The sequence below is a fragment of the Capra hircus genome, chromosome 21 (genome assembly GCF_001704415.2).
Source record: "Capra hircus breed San Clemente chromosome 21, ASM170441v1, whole genome shotgun sequence".
In the NCBI taxonomy this organism is placed as follows: Eukaryota; Metazoa; Chordata; class Mammalia; order Artiodactyla; family Bovidae; genus Capra; species Capra hircus.
The window spans coordinates 7,500,202-7,520,438 of record NC_030828.1 but is presented as its reverse complement, the minus strand read 5'-3'; the positions used below and the strand labels follow the sequence as shown (position 1 = coordinate 7,520,438).

At 51.2% G+C, this 20,237-nt stretch overlaps 1 protein-coding gene across 1 annotated transcript in view; it reads right to left on the bottom strand.

Annotated features, from left to right (window-relative positions):
* The window catches only part of FAM169B (family with sequence similarity 169 member B), a 79,118-nt gene continuing 62,452 nt past the window's right edge, over positions 3,572–20,237 (bottom strand). The window contains exons 6-9 of the mRNA XM_018065850.1: positions 14,750–14,932; positions 12,560–12,694; positions 8,407–8,501; positions 3,572–6,915 (exon numbers count right to left, since the gene is read on the bottom strand). Of these exons, the coding sequence (XP_017921339.1) occupies positions 6,742–6,915; positions 8,407–8,501; positions 12,560–12,694; positions 14,750–14,932 (587 nt within the window). The 3' untranslated portion in view covers positions 3,572–6,741. The remainder of the gene's footprint in view (positions 6,916–8,406; positions 8,502–12,559; positions 12,695–14,749; positions 14,933–20,237) is intronic.

The window sequence follows — 20,237 nt, the reverse complement described above, 5'->3', positions numbered from 1 at the left end:
ATAACCCTGTAAGCCCCCTACATACGAATGGGGTCCATTCCAATAAAAGCGTGTTCCAAAATCCTGTTTGTTCATAAGTCCCACATGGTTAGCCTAGGTATCCAACTAACAAAATCAACTACAGTACTGTACTGCAATAGCTTTATAACACTTTTCACAAAAATACTACCAAAAAAAAAAAAAAAAAACCAACCCACAGAGAAAACATTTTCAAGCTTACAGTACAGGACCTATAAAACTACAGGAGTCAGTACAGCAGCTGGCACAGGGGCTGGCACCCAGGGAACGGGCCGGCAGCGTTACTGACGGAGCAGGCGGGGTGGCGGAGACGGGAGAGCTGAAGGGTCCTCGGCAGCAGCAGACGGAGGCCCAGCTGAGTGTCGCTCGTGCCCGTGCTGATGGCTCGGGTTCTGGCTGCTGGATTCGATTCCATCCACCCTCTGGAAAAACAATCCAGCGGTGTCTGGGCAGTGGCTCGTCTGTCCTCATCACAGATGACGCGGGAGCCCTGGGCTGCGTGCCGAGTGGCCGCTGCAGCCTCCTCGGAGGGGTCCACATTGGAGTCCTGCGCTTCAAAGCCAACGGTGCCTCCTCCAGTGAAGACAGCCCCCTGCCGCCTCCCCGTCTCTGAAGTTCTTCGTTTACTTCTCCTTCCTCTTATCTCTGTCCCTCCTCTGGGCCTCCAGTTCCATCAGATCTTCGTTAGCAGGTGCCTCGTGCTGCCCGGCAGGTTCCGGGGCTGTCGCGGGGCGCTCCTTAGCAGCACCGGCTACAACACTGCTGCGCCCACGCTTGCTTCCCGACGTCCTGGGTTTGCAGGAAAGGCGCTGTGCTGCTGGGGTCTGCACAGTGCTGTACGGGAAGAGAGACGCAGCGCAGCCAGGCGGAGAAATGCGTGTGCGCGGTGATGGACGCCAGACACGGGAATTAACGAACACGATTGGCCATGTGAACACACGTTCGCTGCTTTGAAAGTTCGCAACTTGATGGTTTGTAAGGAAGGGACTTAGTGTTAACACACACGTACATATCTGTATGTATATACTGATAGATATGTCTGTTTATACATACATGCTGCTGCTGCTGCTGCTGCTGCTGCTAAGTGGCTTCAGTGGTGTCCAACTCTGTGCGACCCCATAGACGGCAGTCCACCAGGCTCTGCCATCCCTGGGATTCTCCAGGCAAGAACACTGGAGTGGGTTGCCATTTCCTTCTCCAATGCATGAAAGTGAAAAGGGAAAGTGAAGTCGATATGTATACATATATATATGATCATGTTGATTTTATCTGCTTCTCTTGGTCATAAGAGAACCCAGCAAACATTCCCCAAATCAAAGCCCCCTGATTTGCGAGTGCAGAGCAGAGAAGGAATGATGATAATCACCCGAGCCAACCCCTTCCACTCAGCTGCACCAGGACAAATCTTCCAGAGTGCCCAGCCCTGCAGGATTTGAACAGATCCCAAGCACCCAAGGACATGCAAGGACCCAAGGTTCCGTCTGCTCAGTGTCTGCCCTGTACAGCAACCAAGAGCCGCCTCAGGCTGTGGACAACTGAGGCCGAGAGAGCCCACAAGCTTTGCGGCCTGCCACACACTTCAAGAGCCTGTTAGGGAAACCAGAAGGGAAGTAATCTTATTTGGGCTTCAGAGACAAGAGAGAGAACAGGCCTCTGACCTTGCTTTGACCTGCCTGGACACCGCCCTGACTTCATGTCTGCCCACAACAAGCACACCAGTTGATCCCAGTAAGCTGAGAGGCACTATTGATAAGAGAGAGAGTGAGACTTGGAATTCTCCTGAGCCCTGAGGGTCTGGCCAATCCCCTGGGGGTCTGGAAAATCTCATCACTCACAAACATTGTAAAAAAAAAAAAGGTTAAAGTGGAACAAGAGCTGCATTTTTGCTCACAAACTGAAGATGATGTCAGTTTGTGGCCAGGGATTATAAGCAGGAACCCCCAACAATGCAATGTGAAGTCTCGCCCCTGGGGTGGACACACTGCCTAGGACTTTCCCCCAGCAGGGACTCCAGACTGCTGTCCCATGGGACTGCCCATCACTGTCGGAACCTTGATGCTAGTCAGCCCAGGTCAGCGACACACCTGCTCTACTCTCCCCCACTGTCTCTGCCTCTCTTTTCTTTTAATGATGGTATAAGTGAAAGCAACTCAGATAATTCTCTGTTATTGAAATTGCTTATTTGTGCGTAAGGAGTTGTTTCTTTTGTTAACGATGCCTTGAAACCTGAAACAAAAGTAAAACCTCCCAGCAAGACAGGGTACCTGGTGCAGAGGTTGCCTTCTGGCAAGTCTGAAGGTGACGTTTGCTTGGTAGGAAGGAGGGCTCAGTAAGATAAGCCACTAAGTATTAACACTCGCTCATGGCAGCCTCTCCACTGCTGTGGCCATTTACAGGGCTTCTCTGACAGGAAAGGAAACTCCTCTTTCTGACTGTCTCGCTCGATGCTGACAGGGACAGAGACCCCGCTCTTCACTGGCTGGCTGGGCGCCGGGCCTGTGGGCCTCTCGTGACCGTGTCCACGCGTCCCGGCTGCCCTTCCCCGGCGTGGCCATGGCAATATTCTGTGCCCTGTGAGGGAGTGAGAGACACAGAGGCAGAGACAGGGAAGCGGCCGCAGAATGCCACCGCTTCTCAATGTGGAAACCCAGCCCCTCCCTCCAGAACTTCCTGCTGCTGACCATCTTCTCCTCAGAAAGAAAACTAAATCAAAATCAGAAATCTTACATTCCTTCTCACAGAAAATAGGGATTCTAGCAACCATCTCATAATGTGTTGGCCTCCCACCCAGCCCGCTGGATTCATTCGTCCCTCATCCCAAAGGGCTTGTTCCCAAAGACCTTCTGGAACAAGATGCCCAGTGCCGAGGTGGCTGAAAACGGAAAGTCCAGCTGAGGTCCAGTGCAGAGCAACGAGTGTCACCGCCGCCGCCGGACCCTGCACCCTGAGATGAACTTCCACAGGACCCTGGGTCCCCAACACGCTCCGCCCCCCTTGCATCTGATTTTCCTCGCTGAGTATGCTGCTAAGGTTCATCTGCATTGTAGCATACATTAGCACTCTGTCCCTTTTTATAGCTGAAGAATATTCCACAGCATGGATATACCTCATCTTATCTATCCCCCTACCAAGCGATGGATTTTGAATTGATTTCCAATTTTTATTATGATCAGCAATGCTGCTATGAACATGTGTGTACAAGTTTTTGTGTGAACAGTTGCCTTCAGCTCCCTTGGGTATCTACCAAGAGTGGGATTTCTGGATCTCACAGTGTGGGTCTGGGATCTCAGGACAGCTTTCTTTCTTCCAAGTAAATGGCTCCTCTGTGGATTTTTCTATATTCATTATAGAGTCAAATAACTTTCTCCCCAATAACTGCCATTAGACAGGAATAAAAAGACACGTTTATAAAACACAACCATTAGTACTGCAACGCCAAAAGTAACCCAAGGAAAAACAAACTGGACTTCAAAATTCAACATGCTGCACTTCAAATGACACCACCAAGAAAGGGAAAAGACAGCCACGGAATGGGCAAAAATATTTGCAAATTATACATGTGATAAAGCAATTGTATCCAGACTTACATTCTTCAGCTATAAAAAGAAATGAAGTGATACACGCCACAACATGAGTGAACCTTAAAAAATTATGCTTAAATAAAAGGTGCAAATGACCACACATTGTATGAGCCTACTTGTACAGCGTGTCCACACAGGCAACTCTACGGCGAGAGGGTAGGTTCACGGTTGTCTTGGGCTGGGCAGAGGTGGAAAGGGAGAGACTGCTCACAGGTACAAAGTTTCTTTTTGAGGAACTGATTGCGGTGATGGATGTACCACTCTGTAAACATACTGAAACATGGCAGTATATGCGTTAAATGAAATAAAGTTTATGGACTGTAAATTAGATCTCAATGAGCTGTTATATAATAACATGCAAGAACATGGAGAACTGAATAATATATTTTAAAAGGTGGTTTAATAAAACAACACCCCATGCACACCGCCTCACTGATACTTATGCAGGCCCGTCACATGGAAGGATTCCTGCACGTAGCCCCACACCAACAGGGCCGTGCACTGCCAGGGAGCGGCTGCTCTGAGCCCATCACATGTCCCTCTCATACAGTTCGTTTGTATGTCTTCAAATGAATTACATCAACAGATGGGTTTTCCTTCCTTGGGAAGATTCCTTTATTGAGTAGTAACTTTATCAAACCCCTGAGCCATTTTGATCAGTTAATTTCCACGTAAACACAAAGCACCAATGATTGATCTCAAACAGTGCAACGTTCGCAGCTCACATCGATGCGTGTGGGAGGGTCCATCCACCGTCACTCACATCAGCCCCTTGGCTGCACATCCAAGACCCCTGGATGGCTGTGCCTCCTTCCAGAGAGCCCACATGCCCTGCGGGTGGCTTCTGGCATCTCCGCACGAAGCCCTACGCTCTGCTTCTACGCAGCTGGCCTCCTCTCTCTTCCCAATGGTATTAAGAGAGACATGCACGCTGGAGACTCCAGGAAGGACGCTTTCAGAGAACAGCTTCCTTGGGTCCAGGGACCATGCCCCACTTCTCTGCAAGACGCAGGGCTGGCCCTGAGCACGCACACTGAATATGTGCTGTACAGCAGGACGGACGGACCACAGGTGGTCGGATGGACAGACGTGAAGAGATGGTGGGTGGACAGGCAGGAGGGTAGTGTGGTCATTGGGCGGGTGAGCAGATGAGTGGAGAAGTGGAGAGAGAGAGCAAGAGGGCCAGGGAGACAGATGGGAGGGTGCAGGGATGAACAGACGGATGGACAGAAACGTGAGTAATAAGTACCACGTCCCACCCCACGCGTCCTCGGATCACTCAGGAAGCAGCAGGTCACCATCTCGCCAGCACTCGGCACCAGGGGTCTCCTTCCCAACCTCCAGGATGGGCTTCCCTGTGTCCCTAAAAAACTGAAACTGTCCCTCCGCCCATCTCTTGAGGGTCTGGCAACAGAGGAACAGAAGGAAGGCGCCACCCCTCCCTCCCAAGGAGACCTGTTTCCAGCCACTCCCCCCGCCCCAGTTACTGAGGGCCAGCTCTGCCCTGATACTGGGGACAGGAGAGACAACTCACCCCACCCTGGGCTGACCCTAGTGGAGGTCAGGGAGGCCCAGGAGAGACCAGGGTGTGGAGGCCATGGTTAGGGGGGATTCCTGAGCTGAGAGCAGACGTGTGTGCAGGAGGGAGCCTGACTGATGTGCGTGCGTGCGTGTGTGCATGTGTGTGTGTGTCTGTGTGTGCGCGCAGGAAGGAGCCTGACTGATGTGCGTGTGTGCATGTGTGTGTGTGTGTGTGTGTGTGTGTGTGTGCAGGAGGGAGCCTGACTGATGTGCGTGCGTGCGTGTGTGCGTCTGTGTGCAGGAGGGAGTGGTGAGAGAGGGGAGGCATAGACCCTCGGCAGACCCTAAATAAGACCCTTGTACGTCTGAAGATGGGAGGCCCTGGAGACAGAAAGCGGGGCAGGCAAGTGCAGAGGTGACGCAGGCCGGCGGGCTTCTGTGACGACCCCGGGCGCTGCAAAGACAGCCTTAAGCCAAGGGGGTGGGGGTCACCAGTGATACGATCAGATGGACACGCCCCCAGAAGTCAGGGCAGCACTCAGCTCATCCACCCCACTCAAGACAGCTGATGGGCCTGCCCTGGAAAGAATCCTACTGACCCCGGGTGAGGCCAGGCCAACGCATGGAAAGTCCATCCCACGCTCAGGAGACGGGCTCTGGGGCCTCCTGGGGCTGCTGGACTGCACACACCCTGTGAACCGCCAGCAGCACGGCCAGGGCGAGCTCACCTGTCCTCCCTGGGGTCCAGGTGCGGGAACCCCAAGGGCGCCTGGGAACTGCCCCGAGCAGGGTTGGGCAGGTATGCAGAGAAGGGAGCCCGCTGTCCCAAGCAGGCCAGGCCGGCACCTTAACAGTCACCTTCCTTAGCCCAAGCCTGACCACTGCAGGCATCGTCACTCCAGAAGGGTCACTGGCCCAAAGACTCCCAGGAACTTCCCCTGCAAAGCAGAAGCAGGCTGCCTGGAGCCCGGCCTGAGCGCCTCCTGCACAGGCCAAACGGGGGTTGGAGGCCTGGGTGCACCAGGCGTCCTGGCCCTATCTAGAGCAGCCGGTGGAGCTGAAGCTTCTCTGGAAAGAAAAGCGACTGCTCAGAAAGCTCTCTGGTGTCCGGGGTCTCGCTGTTACAGCAGGGCTGTGGTGGGCGAACCCCCGGGGGATTTCTGCAGTGCTTCCTGGTGCTAAGGCAAGAGGGTCCAGTCCCGTGGGCCTGGGGCAGTCTTTACCAACTCATCCTGAGCTAGAGAAACCCCATTAGGCTTAACGAACGGGCTTCTGAAGCTCTAGCGGGAATATAATCACTTGCCCCCAACAGGGCTTCGGGATTCACTGCAGCGCTTCTCAGACATGGCATCACCTGGGCCCACACATCAAGCCTGGGGTAGGGGGGTCCGTGTGGTCGTTTGTTCCTCAAAGGACAGCACAGCAGGGACGCGGGGCAGCGCCCTGCGACAGGAGCCTGGAGGGACGGCAGCGCTCCAACCCCGAGAGCGGGGCCAGCCTCGCCGGGGTCAGTTCAGCCTGCGATGGTTACGGGCGGGGCCGGCCTCCCCGGGATCAGCTCGGCCTCCCGGGGGTCAGGGGCGGGGGCCAGCCTCCCTGGGATCAGCTCGGCCTGCGGGGGTCAGGGGCGAGGCCGCATGCCGCCACCCCCACCCCCACCCCCGCCCACGGGCAGCCTGGCATCCGCCGCTGTGGGCCCCTCCTGCCCCGCCTGGCAGGCTCGCGCAAGCCACCCCGCTGCTGCCTTCACTGCGTGGTCTCCATTGGTCTGCTCCTGGTCTCCGCTGATCCTCTCCTAAAACCAGAAGAGAAGCAACAGAGCGTCTCAGTTAACGCTGAAAAGCCTGTTGGGGTCCTGGCCTGACCGCACCCCGCACTGCGAGCTCAGAGCAGGCAAGCCACGTTCAAACACCAGGCCAGCCACAAGGTGGGCCATCTTATGTTTTGTATGTAAGATGCTCCGTGTGCAGATTTACTGATGGGAATGTATTTACTGCTGGGCGTGAAGTCTTGGCCAGGGGAGATCAAGGAAAGAACGAGGCTAAGGAAACTCTACTTCAAAAGTTGGGAAATGCAGATGTCCCCAGACACGCATGCCCATGGGCACGCCCAGGACACCCTGAACATATCCTGCTTCCTCTAATGGCCTTCAAGGTTGAAGAGAAGAGGCAGAGATCAGCCAAGAGGCACAGCCCACACTCGGCTCAGTAGCCTGAGAGGGTCCTAAGCCAGCCCATCTTTCCACTGCGACTCAAGGAACATGAAGGCCCTTCTCTGCCAGAGGACGAGAATTGATGTCAGACACCAGGCAGCTTTTCCAAGACAATCCAGCAGTTTCTGGGAGATTTTCTGCCTTTGATGTTGAGTCTTCTATCCCAGAACCACCTACTTTCCAAGATAAGCAGCACTCCCCACAATGCGCAATTGTCAGTTTGGGAGTTTTAACATTGTTATCACTTCTCCAGGGATTCAAGAGCAGAGGCTCTTCTATGCCAACGAATGGATGTCAGCGCAATCACCTTATGAGGACAAGTGTCTGGCATGGCCTCAGGAAAATGCTCATGGAATCATCTCTCTCCAAAATCTTACAAAATACTGAGTGGCAGCAGGCCACCAAGAAATATCCAGTAGCCCAACCTTGCCCACGGTTCTATCAGCTATCACTCTGGACCATCTCATAACCTCATGCCCTATTCCATTTTCTAGCATCTGGACTCAGCAGTAAAGAATCCACCTGCAATGTAGGAGACACAGGAGATGAAGGTTTGATCCCTGGGTTGGGAAGATCCCCTGGAGGAGGGCAGGGCAACCCACTCCAGTACTCTTGTCTGGAGGATCCCATGGACAGAGGAGCCTGGTGGGCTGCAGTCCATGGGGTCGCAGAGAGTCGGACACAATTGAAGTGACCGAGCAGGAGCGTGTGGGCTGGAGAAGCAGGGGAGGAAAGAAAAACACATTTGTCCACACATCCGTTCTGCCTGAAAGACAATGGTCCATCGCAGAATTTGAAATTCAGATTTTTCCATATTTCCTTAACAATGTAAAGTTACGGCTGATTCCCATGTGTTCTCTGTTTAGTCTTGGCTTCGTTGGAGCTTGTCAAGCTTAGAGAAGAGGGCCACGAAAACTGTGATTACAACGGTGTTTCCATGCACCACAGCTCAGAGATTCTGAGCATAAATCAGGGGCCCGCTGCTGCAGAGGAGCCCAGAGCAGAGGTGTTCAGGAGGCTGTGCGAGCTCGGCCCCAGGACCAGCCCTAGAATGACACACATTTGTCACCGTACCTTGTGGTCTTCTCCGTTATGGGAGAGCCTGGGTCCATCATCCTGAGAAGTCTGCCCACGAGTAGCCACGGCCTCCTTGGAATGTCCTGAGTGAGCTGCCCTCCCCAAGCAAGAGAGTGAGGTGAGCAAATGGAGTGACTCGCAAGGGAGCAGACAGACAAACGATTAGTAATAGAAGGGGGACCCTTTATGATCATGAAAAGCGTGTCTTCCCACAACCCAGTTCCGTCCTTCTTGATCTTCACCGTGACATTTGCTACATGCCCTCCTAGGACAGGAATACCTGCCCAGCTGTTGGGAGAGCACCTCTACTCAAGCATTTCTGAGCCGGAATTTAGATCTACTCTCCCAGCTTTTCAGGCATTATTTGGAGTCAGATTTCCCATTCTATTCCTCACCCCTCCCTTTGCCCACTGGAATTCCTACTCACAAGAGAGACCAGACTCACACACACAGTAATTCAGCCTCCCTCTGCGTCCTACCAAACCAGCACCAACTTGGAAGTGGGTGACCTTCTTATTCTAATGTGTAACCTCCCCACACCTCAAAATCCATATGTGAAGGCATGGTGGGGGATTCAGATAACTTAGGAAAAGAATGGGCAGTTTTCTAGTTGAGCTGAAAAGACAAATCGCATTTTTCAAATAAAGAACACATGTACTACATTTTACCTATATAAATAAATATGTAAAGCTTCATTTCCAGACATCATAAATGACCAAAATTTGGTTTGGGAAAATTTAATTATAAGCATCTATAAACACCAGCCCTCATTAGCTCTCTTTGATATGTAACGATTTTATACCACACAGTACTAGTTGCCCATGTACCTTCCTTCACAAAAACCAGCCTTGTTCACTGCTGTATCCTGATCACCGGACAGTGAGAAATGCTGAGAAATGCTCTGGTAACAGCAATCAGCTGAAGGAGGGAATGAAGTAGATCATTCATTACACATTTTCTCCCTTTCCTGGTGTGTGAACCTTTGTTTTCCATGTGTTATGGATGCGTGAGATGTGCTAAGTCGCTTCAGTCGTGTCTGACTCTGTGCGACCCCATGGACTGTAGCCCTCCAGGCTCCTCTGTCCATGGATTCTCTAGGCAAGAACACTGCAGTGGGTTGCCATTTCCTTCTCCAGTGTTATGGATGAAAGCATGCCAATAGGTATCAAACTTTCACTTGAATTTTATTCCTAGGCAATGAAGGTGCGATACTATTTTATTATTATTAATGAGCGCACGAATTTGGACCCACAACGATGAGAAACTGAGAACAGCCGCCCAGGGCAAAGGCAGAAGCCTTACCCATTACCATCTGGGGCTGCAGATGATAACAGTGGCCGCTAGAGGGAGCCACACAACCTTTCAAAGAGCGGTAACAGCCCAAAGAGCCCTTCCAGTGAGGCGCTTCTGCCCTTTGCTCCTCTCAGCATAGCTCTCCCCCATAAACATGCTCCCCGTAATGCCGGACGCTCCAAAACAAGCTGGAACAAGTTAGAGCTGCAGTCTGCAAAGCATCAGGCTTTTAGAAAAATGCCCCCACCTCCTCAGTGCAAATATTTCACATCTCTTAATGTCCATTCCCTCCAGCTTAAAAATTACATATAAATAGAAAAAAAAATTTTTTTCCCCTGAGGATGACAGTTGAATCTACTAAAAATTTACCTGGAAAATGAAAGCAAAAATATAACCTAAAAATGAAAAAAAAAAAATCTGTGTGTAATTACTTCCTGCCTCCAGCAACTTTTTTTTTCTTAAAAAAAAAACAAAAAACAAAAAAAACTTGATGTATTCGGTTTCTTCTCCAGGAAAGAAACTTAGGCATGTGCAGGCTTTCAGGGAAGTCACATAAGACAGAATTCTGATCCTATTGGTCAAGTTTCAAAGGCTTCATCTGTAACTGAGTGTAGAAAGAAAAAGTTTTCCCACAAACTCCTTTTCTCAAAAGGTCTGCATAATCCTGCAAATATTTTCAGGGCCTTTATAAGCCACAGATGTTATCAACAGTCAAGACCATGCAAACTCTAAAAGCCCCAACAAGGCTTCAAAAATAGATTTTAAGACATCTGAAAGGAGCAGAAGTTAATTTCCCGCTGGGATGTTGTGGAATGTAGTAAAATGCCTACGCCTTACTTAGAATGCAAAAAGCCATGGCCCCACCCGGCTTCTCGCTAAAGTTCTGTTCCTATGGCCCATGAAACTGCGGGAGACCTCCTAAATAATAGTCAGGAATGAAGGGACCAAAGACAGAAGTTGAAAAACAGAACAAATCAAGAAAGTGACCCTAAGAATAATGAAAACCTAAAAATAAATGGTCTCATGAGATTTCCAGGGAAGAGAAGCTTCCAGTACCTGCACTGTTTGGTGATGGTTGGGAAACCCCAGTGGGCTAACATGTGCTGACTTCTGTGCGGAGAGAAACAGACCAAAAATTGAGAAACTGCAAGCATCTGGGCTCATCTGTGGCTGCATCTGTGGCCCCCACTCGCCAACCTGGAAACAACCTGTGTGTCAGCGCTAACAGACAAAATTGTTACAAGATGAAGCTGGTTGGCGGAAAACCTTGGTGAGCGAATTAAAATCCTGACTGCTGGCCCTGGGGGAGACAGGAGGTGTGGGTGAAACTGCGAACTAACCATGAGTGAAAAGACCATAATTCAGAGTTTTTCAAAAAATTAGTTTCTGTAATCTAATTATAGCCCTAATCATAAGAATGACCCTTCTTCCTTCTACTCCAGCATGTTTCTAGAACGTTCTCTGTGAAAGTTCATTTGCCGTTTTAAGGAGTTGGTGCATCTCAGGGTGAGCTACAGTGACAGGCCTGGCGTCGGAATCCTAGCTCGCTTCCCCTGACCAGACCACACGAGCTCCTCAGCTCTTGAAATAACCCCCAGTGGAATTCTCCTCAGAGGAAACCATCTCCCCAATTATGCGACAGTGTCCTCCCCTGCCAACCCCCTCCAGCTCGTGCTATTTCCGCATTCTGAAGGGCAGCCCCCTCTTTTTCCCCCACTTCCAGCCAAGGAGCTGTAGTGTCCAAGCCGCAGGGCTGGGCCTCCGTGGGGGCTGCGGGCTCATTTGTGAAGCCCCAGGGCTGCCTGGCCAAGCGCTCGGGACCCAGTGGGCTTCCCTTCATCTCTGACTGCGCGCCGCAGGGCAAGTCACTTAACCACCTCATTAGAATCGCAGTCACGGCCCTGCGCGGCCTCCTCCCCAGGTGCCCGGCCACCCCATTAATTTCTGCAAAGACCCATTAAGCCTCCTGGCCCAAAGGCAGCCGAGGAGCAAAACCTATCACTCTCGTCATCAATGAGCTCCCTGGCGCTCTCCCTGGTCTCCACCTCAGGGAATCCATCTCCCAGGGGAAGAGAAGGCCTGGCCCCCAGAGCGCCCATCCCTAACGAGCTGCCTGCAGCCACAGGGCTGGCACAGACACTGAAGGGGGCTGGGGGCCAGAAGGAGAGGGCAGCCACGCCTTCGCTGTGGCCGGTGAATCTGAACAGTTAGACCCCTTGCACCCGACTGTAGCCCTGACCCCCAGCTGCCGCTGAGACCCGGCCTGGGGGGGTCAGCATCCCCACCTGAGACCCCCGACCCGGGCACAGACGCCATCCGCCGCCAAGCCCGCTGAACACTTGTTGGAGGCGGCAGGTGTGTCCCCAACAGGGTTGCCCACGACCCAGCGCGAGGCCGCAGACACAGAAGGTGGGCCGCTGCCCACTTGAAACTCCCAGCAGATGAGGGGCAGAGTCCACTCCCCCGCGAACCTCTGTGTGCCTCAGAATCTTTACAGATGACGCACTCCGCTTGCAGGAACCAGCATCTCCAAGGCGCCTTCCTGCAGACTTCCCTGATCCTTCCAATCAGAAGAGGGGGCCCCTGACTCCCCGGGAATCTCTGATCCGGCTACACTGAGGGAGAGCTAATATTTGAGCAAGAGGGTCTGGAAAGTATGGCTCCTTCAGGAAGGGAAGCGGCAGCAGGCCAGGATGCCACCACCCGGCTCTCGCTCCCTCCCTTGTCCCTGCAACAGCGACAAAGAGAGGGTCTCCCCGGGGCACTCGATCCCAACCTGTGCCTCTGCCACCGACCCTAGAAGCGATCAGCCCACAGGGCACGGCTCAGCCCACAGGGCACGGCACCACCCACTCACAGTCTGGATGAAGTCTTGACTGTTGAAGCTGAATCTTCAGCCAGATGTTGCCTCGCTGGCCCCAGGCTCCGGGGGGCTCCACCTCCCACAGGCGTCCCCGCTCGGCTGGGTGGGCCGCCAGGAACTTCCTGCAGACTGGAGGGAGTGCACAGAGCAGTCAGGGGGGCCGCTGGCCCTGCCCACCCTCCCCTGTGTCCCCTGCCCGGCCCACCCCCAGCTCTCTGACCCCTCTGTGCCCTCCCCTGCCTCCCACCTTCACCCACCCCGTCCAGCCTGCTCAGGGGGCCACAGTGAACACCACTTGCCAGGGGCCCTTAAACCACCGACAGCTGTCTTCTCATAGCTCTGGGCTGGAAGTTCGAGACCAAGGCGTCAGCAGGCTTGCCTTCTCCTGAGATCTCCCTTCTTGGCTTGGAGATGGTTCTTCTGACTGTGTCTTCTCCCCATCTCCCTTCTGTACCCACTGGGCCCTATCGCCTCCTCTTACGGGGGCCTTCTCTTACTTGTCCTGTTGGATCAAGGCCCCCCTTAGGACCTCGTCCAACCTTAATCACCTCCTGATAGCTCCTGGCATCACTGACACAATGGACATGAGTGTGAGCAAACCCCAGGAGACAGTGGAGGACGGGGCAGCCTGGAGTGCTGCAGCCCACGCGGTCACAAAGAGTCGGACACGACTGAGGGGCTCCATCTCCACATACAGTCACCCTGGGGGCTAGACTTCGGGGGGACCCTATTCAGCCCCATAACATCACCCACCCAGTCCCCTCTGCAGACGCCGTCCCTGCCTCTGAGCTCCACAGCCCTCCTCTCCCAGCGACCCTTCCCGCTCATCCACAGACGTCCGGACTCCAAACCCTCTTAAGGTTGTAGACGTCTATGCCACATTCACAGGGTGAGCATTTCCGCATGGCAGGGCCCCGGTTCTGCCGGCGCTGGGGGCTGCATCAGGCCCCTGGCAAGAGCGCAGATGGAAACCCAGAGGGCGTGATGCTAAGAAGGTGGAAGCCGAGCTGGTTGAGTGCTAGAGAGGAGGCCCTGCTCTCCTGTCTTGTCAAATCTAACTCCTCAACAAGAGGAGAAGCCAGTTTTCAATCTAGAATTCTTAGACTCCTGGGTGTTTTGCACTTGGAGGTGGCCGTACCAAGAGAGCCGGCCCCCAGCTGGCAGCCCACCCTCTCCTCCCCGTCCGGCTCCCTGCACACTGGACATTGAGCGTGGACCCCACACCCACGCTCCATGACACCCACCAGAATAAGGACGTGCAGATGGATTGTTACGGTCCGCCTTAGGAGCACAGGCCCAAGATGGAGTCCACTCGGGCCCTGGGCAGCCCCAGGCAAGAATCCTGGGGTTCCAGTAGCCTGAGCTGGTTTAGGAGTGGCCTGGACCTAGCTGAGAACATCCCCTTGGGCCCACAGATTCCTCATTCCATGGACAGAGGTTCAGCCTTGACAGGGCGCTAAAGCATCGGGCCCCGGGCAGCGGGCCCTCTGGGCCATTCCAAGGCAGGACTGTACAGGCTAAAAGGCGGTCGGGGAGGCGTGGAGCAGCTGGCCTTGAGCCTCCAGCTGCCGCTGTGTCCGCACGCTGCCTGCTCACCCCCGAGCCCAGGCACAGCGAGGGTGACGCAGAAGCAACCGAGACCCCAAGTGTGATTCGCAGTCAGCACCTTCAGAGCTTTCTTCCCTGCCAGGCGGAGATACAGGCCATGGGAGGCTCTTTGCAGTGCGGCCCCTGTCCTCTGAAGCCTGCTCCTGCCCAGGGGAACCCGGGGAGGGCTCGGAACACGCTTCCCTCAGCTCCTGGTCCCCCTGGGGCTCCTGGCTGGAAGGGCACAGTGATGATTACCATCTTCTTGGGAGAGAGCAAAGGCCCTCTGAGGCCAGACAGCAGCCGTCAACGGAGTGCAAGTTCCCTGCATTCTGCTTCTCTCTGATGCTGGGTTGGTTGGTTTTTATTATTTTCTAAATCCAGCTCTTTCTCAGGGGCTGGACAAGGTTTGCCCCTTGTGATCAAGCTTGTGGTCTCAGTGCTGAAGCAATGGGAGGTTTCTCAGAAGGAAGAGAAAACCCACAGGCCTGTCATGGTGCCAGGGCCTCCGAGGGAGCTCCCAGCCCAGAATCATCTGGAATACACAGGAGTTACGTGTCCCACTCCCCAGACGCCCCTCCCCGACGCAGCCGTCACCTTGGTACATGGCGGGCGAGATGGGCCAGCTGATGCCCAGGGCCTTGTCCTCTCGGAACGTCTGGCAGAAGTCCCGCAGCATGGCTAGCCCCAGGCCCTGCCGGCGGTGGCGCCTCCGGACAAACACGGTGTCAAAGACCGCCAGGAGGTAGCAGGTGCCCGTGCCGTCGCCGCACAGGCTGCCTGTGGGAAGGCAAGAGACACACGTGGTCCCCCAGCTGGACCAGCCTGCTGGGACCCGGCGGGACCCCACTTGGCCAGGTCCCTGATGCCCCTGGAAGCAGTGCGAGCCTCACAAACTAAACGCCCAAAGAGGAGACAGCAGATCACTCGAAACCACCCACTCCTCAGCTGACTGGCAGCCCAGACGCTCTCAACTGCTGCAAGCAAGGCCACTCGGCCTGAAATCACAGCAAACTCAGGGGACGAGGCAGGGTGAGGCCACGATGCACGCAGGCTCCTCACGCCCCTCCCTCACTGAACACAGTTCAGAGACCCCCAAGGCCAAGGAGGAGCATCTGGGCAACGTCAGAGTTCCCCCTGAACCCGGGGAAATGGTCTAGGACTTGTTCCAGGGTACAGACTCGGTCAGAGTTCACCTTGACCGATCATGGCAAAGCACATTTACCACAAACAAGCCAAGTCCTGTTTTCCGTGGAACGTGAGTGACACTGCTACTGCAGAGCAAGACGGGCTGCAGCTGGCCCCTCTCCCACTTTTCCACACTGATTTAACTTTACTGCAACCAGAACTAATACCAGTACAGTTGCCGTTTCTGCAACAGGAATATGCCCTTGCCGTCAGCCGCAGGCACCCAACTACATCACTCTTCTCACTTCCCAGCCACGCGGTTGCTTGTGCTCTGAATGCCCCGGAATCTAAGAAAAGAAATATGTCACCTACTACTACTACTAAGTCGCACACATTGGAAGAGGCGGTATTTGTGCCTGCAAAAAATTCAAAGCTAAGTAATTTCCCAAAGAAACAAACAAACAAAGAGTCTAATGAGGCAGGCTGAATTACAGAAGTACACACTACAGTCATGAATTGTGTGCAAAAATGGCCACCACTATTCCCCTTTCTACACCCACACACCTCGGCGTGTGATTCTGAAGCTCCTCCCATCAAGAGACGGGGTTTATCTCCTCTCCCCTTCAATCTGGCTCACTCTGAGCAACAGAATGAAGCTGGCAAGAGCACACCAGTTCTGAGCCCGGGCCTGTTAGGGTCCAGGGCCTCTCCATTCTCTCCAATCTCTACCACTCACATGAGAACAAGCCTGGGCTAGCCTGCCACCATGCAAGAAACATGGCCCGGGCACCCTCATGGTGCCAGCCACCATCTGGCTGGTCCTAAGAAACAGGTGATCAGGCGACTGTGGACACACAGGCCCACCCAGCTTAGTGCAGAAAAGCACCAACCGAAATGGGAGCTAAATAAATAGCTGGTTTTGTGCCCAAAATGAATGAATAAATAATCTATGACCAACAAGCAACCCCCAAGTCACTTGAGATGGTAATTCTAAAGTATACTTTACCCTCAATGTACCTGAAATGACAGCACCAACTTGGTTGGAATTATATAACTTCCAACTTTTATAGATGATGAGAACAATGTTCCCCAAATAGCAAAGTCCTCCAAAGTTAAGAATGCTTAAAATTACATAAAGATACAATTCCACTCACAACAGCATTAAAAGAGAAGTAAATATTCCATATATTTAACAAAGGACGCATGAGCCTTAAATTACTGAAGACGACAAAACATTGTTGAGAGAAATTAAAGAAGATCTAAATAAATGAAGAGAAATTCCATGTTCAAGGACTGGATGACTCAATACTGTTAAGTTGGCAATTCTTCCCAAGCAGATCTGTAAGTTTAATTCTAGCAAAATCCCAGCAGGCTTTTTTTGTGGAAATCGACAAGCTGATAGTAAAATTCACATGAAGTGGGTCTCTAGGATAAACAAAACAGTTTGGGGTGGGGAGGAAGGAGAAAAGTGAAGTTGGAGGCTTTACGCTACCCAATTTCAAAGCTTCTTATAAAATCAAGGTACTCAGACAGTGTGATAACGGGCCAGACGTAAGCTACAGATGAGTGGAGCAGAAGGGCGGGTCCGGAAGTAAACGCTTATGCTCTGAATTTCTAACAAATACCAAGGTAACTCAATGGGGGGAAAAGATGGTCTTTTCAACAAATAGTGGTAGTATGACTAGACATCCATAAGCCAAACACTAATTAATTAAAAAATGAATAAATAAAGCTGGAACACAACAAAGCCCAGAATTAGATCCACACAAATGGTCAACTGCTCTCAGACAAAGGAGGAAAGCAAAGTCAATAGCGGAAGAACAGTCCTCTTCAACAAACAATGCTGAAACAGTTGGACGTCACACGCAAAACCATGAATCAACCTGAAACCCTTCACAAAATGTAGCCGAAAATGGATCACAGACACAAATGGACCATGCAGAACTGTAGAACTCCTAGAAGATAACATATGAGAAAATCTCAATGACCTTGGGTTTAGCAATAAACTTGTGCCTACAGCATCAAAGGAATGATTCATGAAAAACAATTGATAACTAAATTTCATTAAAATCAAAATTTTCTACTCTGAGAAGGACACTGTCAAGAGAATGAGACACCACAAATTGGTGGGGGGGGCAAATATCTTCAAAAGACATATCTGATAAAGAACTATTATACAAAATATACAAAGAACTCATAAAACTCAAGAATAAAAAAAAAAACAAAGAACTTGATTAAAAACTGAACCAAAGACCATCATAGACATTTCACCCAAGAAGTTATGCAGATGGCAAGTAAGCATATGAGAAGACGCTCCAGATCATACGTCGTCAGGAAAATGCAAGTTTAAAACCAGGGAGATGTGACTACATACTTAGAAAAGCCAAAATCCAGAAAACTGACACCACCAAGTGCTGGTGAGGATGTGGAACAAATGGACCCCTCCTTCACTGCTGGGAATGCAAACGGTACAGCCACTCTGATGGCAGGCTGGTGGCTTCCTATAAAACTAAACCCACTCTCACTACAGGACCCGGCAATGGTGCTCATTTATTTGTGCCTGAAGGAGTTTAAAACTTCTGCCTACACAAAAACCTGCACACAAATATGTACAGCACCTATATTCATAACTTGTGCCTACAGCGTCAAAGACAGAGGAGCCGGGTAGGCTGCAGTCCATGGGGTTGCTAAGAGTCGGGCACGACTGAGCGACTTCCCTTTCACTTTTCACTTTCATGCACTGGAGAAGGAAATGGCAACCCAGTCCAGTGTTCTTGCCTGGAGAATCCCAGGGACAGAGGAGCCTAGTGGGCTGCTGTCTATGGGGTCGCACAGATTCAGACATGACTGAAGCGACTTAGCAGCAGCAGCATATTCATAACTGCTAAAACTTGGAAGTGAGACTTCCCTGGCGTCCAGTGGCTAAGGCTCTGTGCCCCCAATGCAGGGGGCTTAGGTTCGATCCCTGATCAGGGATCTAGATCCCACATGCTGCAGCTAAGACCCAGCACAGCCAAATAAATAAAAAATAAACTTGGAAGCGACCAAGATATGCTTCAGTGGGAGAGTGGGTAAATAAACCATGGTGCATCCATATGATGGAATATTATTCAGTGCTGATAAGAAATGCACTTTCATGCCATGAAGAGCCATGGAGAATCTTACTCAGCGCAAGAAGCCAATCGGCAAAGGATGGGCTGTGTGCTTAGTCGCTCGATCATGTCCGACTCTCTGTGATCCCATGGACTGTAGCCCGCCAGGCTCCTCTGACTACGGGGATTCTTCAGGCAAGAATACTGGAGCAGGCTGCCATGCCCTCCTCCAGGGGATGCTCCCAACCCAGGTCTCCTGCATTGCAGGTGGATTCTTTACCATCTGAGCCACCAGGGAAGCCCCCGAATCCTGGAGTGGGTACCCTATCCCTGGTATCCAGGGGCTCTTCCGGACCCAGGCCATATAGTTATTAACACAGTTATATGATATTTTGGGAAACCTGAGACTACGAAGGCAATAAAAGTATTACTGATTGTCAGGGGGTGGAGGGGCACAGGATGAATAGGTGGGACATGGGATTTTTAGGGCCGTGAAGCTACCCTGTGTGATGCTACAATGATAGAACACGCCTTCCTACAGCTGTCAAAACCTACAGAACGTATAACATGAAGAACGAACCCTCATGTAAACTATGGACTTTAGTTAATAATGGTGTATCCTTTATGGATTGACTTGTGTCTCCCCAACCCCCAGTACATCAGAATGCAATACATCTGTATTTGAAGAAAGGGCCTTTAAGAGGTGATGAACTCAAAATGAGGTCTTTAGATGGGCTCTAATCTAAGCCAGCTGGTGTCCTCATAAGAAGAGGAAATTTGGACACGAGAGGGGTTCCAAAGAATGAGCACATGCAGAGAAAAGCCAGGAGATGACACGGTGAGCAGATGCCATCACGAGGCAAAACACAGGCCTCGGGGGGAACCGATCTGCCTACACCTCGACCCTGTACTTCCAGCTTCCAGAATTACGTGAAAACTAACTGCTTAAGCCACCCAATTCAGGTGTTTGTTACAGCAGCCCTAGTGCACCAATATATGCATCAATACTGGCTTATAAAGTGTGACAAAAGCACCATACAAGGCACTGTGTTAATAAGAGAGGGTACTCAGTGTGTGTGGAAGGGGATGGGAGCTCTCGGGACTTGCGGCTCAATTTTCCTATAAACCTAAAAACTGTTCTAAAATTAAAAGTATGCTAATTTTTTAATGTGTAAGGTATTTTTTTAATGAAACTAGATCCTTATTTCACATCATATAAAAAATTAATTCAAGATGTATCTAGACATAATGTAAGAGTTGGAGCTATAAAGCTTTTAGAAGAAACTCTCCATAACCTTGGGTTAGGCAAAGAATTCTTAGTTTTGACATTAATGAACACAACCAACTGGCAAATCTGACTTCATTAAAATTAACTTTTGTGCTTCAAAAGACACCACTAAGAAAATAAAAAGGCAAGCCACCGACTGTAAGAAAATGTTTGCAAATCACATTCCTGATAAATGACATATTCAGATTATATAAAGAAATTTAAGGAGTCAATAAAAAGAAAACAAACACCCAATTAAAAATGGACAGATGATCTGAACAGACATCTCTTCAAAGAAGACATACAAATTATTAATAACCAATGAATAGATATTCAATATATTAGTCACTTAAAAATGTACATTAAAACCACAATGAAATGCCACTTTTGACCTACTAAATGGCTATAATTAATGTACTTGAGTCAGTTCTAATGAGATGGGCGAACCTAGAGCCTATTATACAAAGTGAAGTAAGTCAGAAAGAGAAAGACAAATATAATTTATTAACGCATATATATGGAATCCAGAAAGATGGTACCAACGATCCTACATGCAGGTCAACAAAGGAGATGCAGACGTAAAGAACAGACTTTTGGG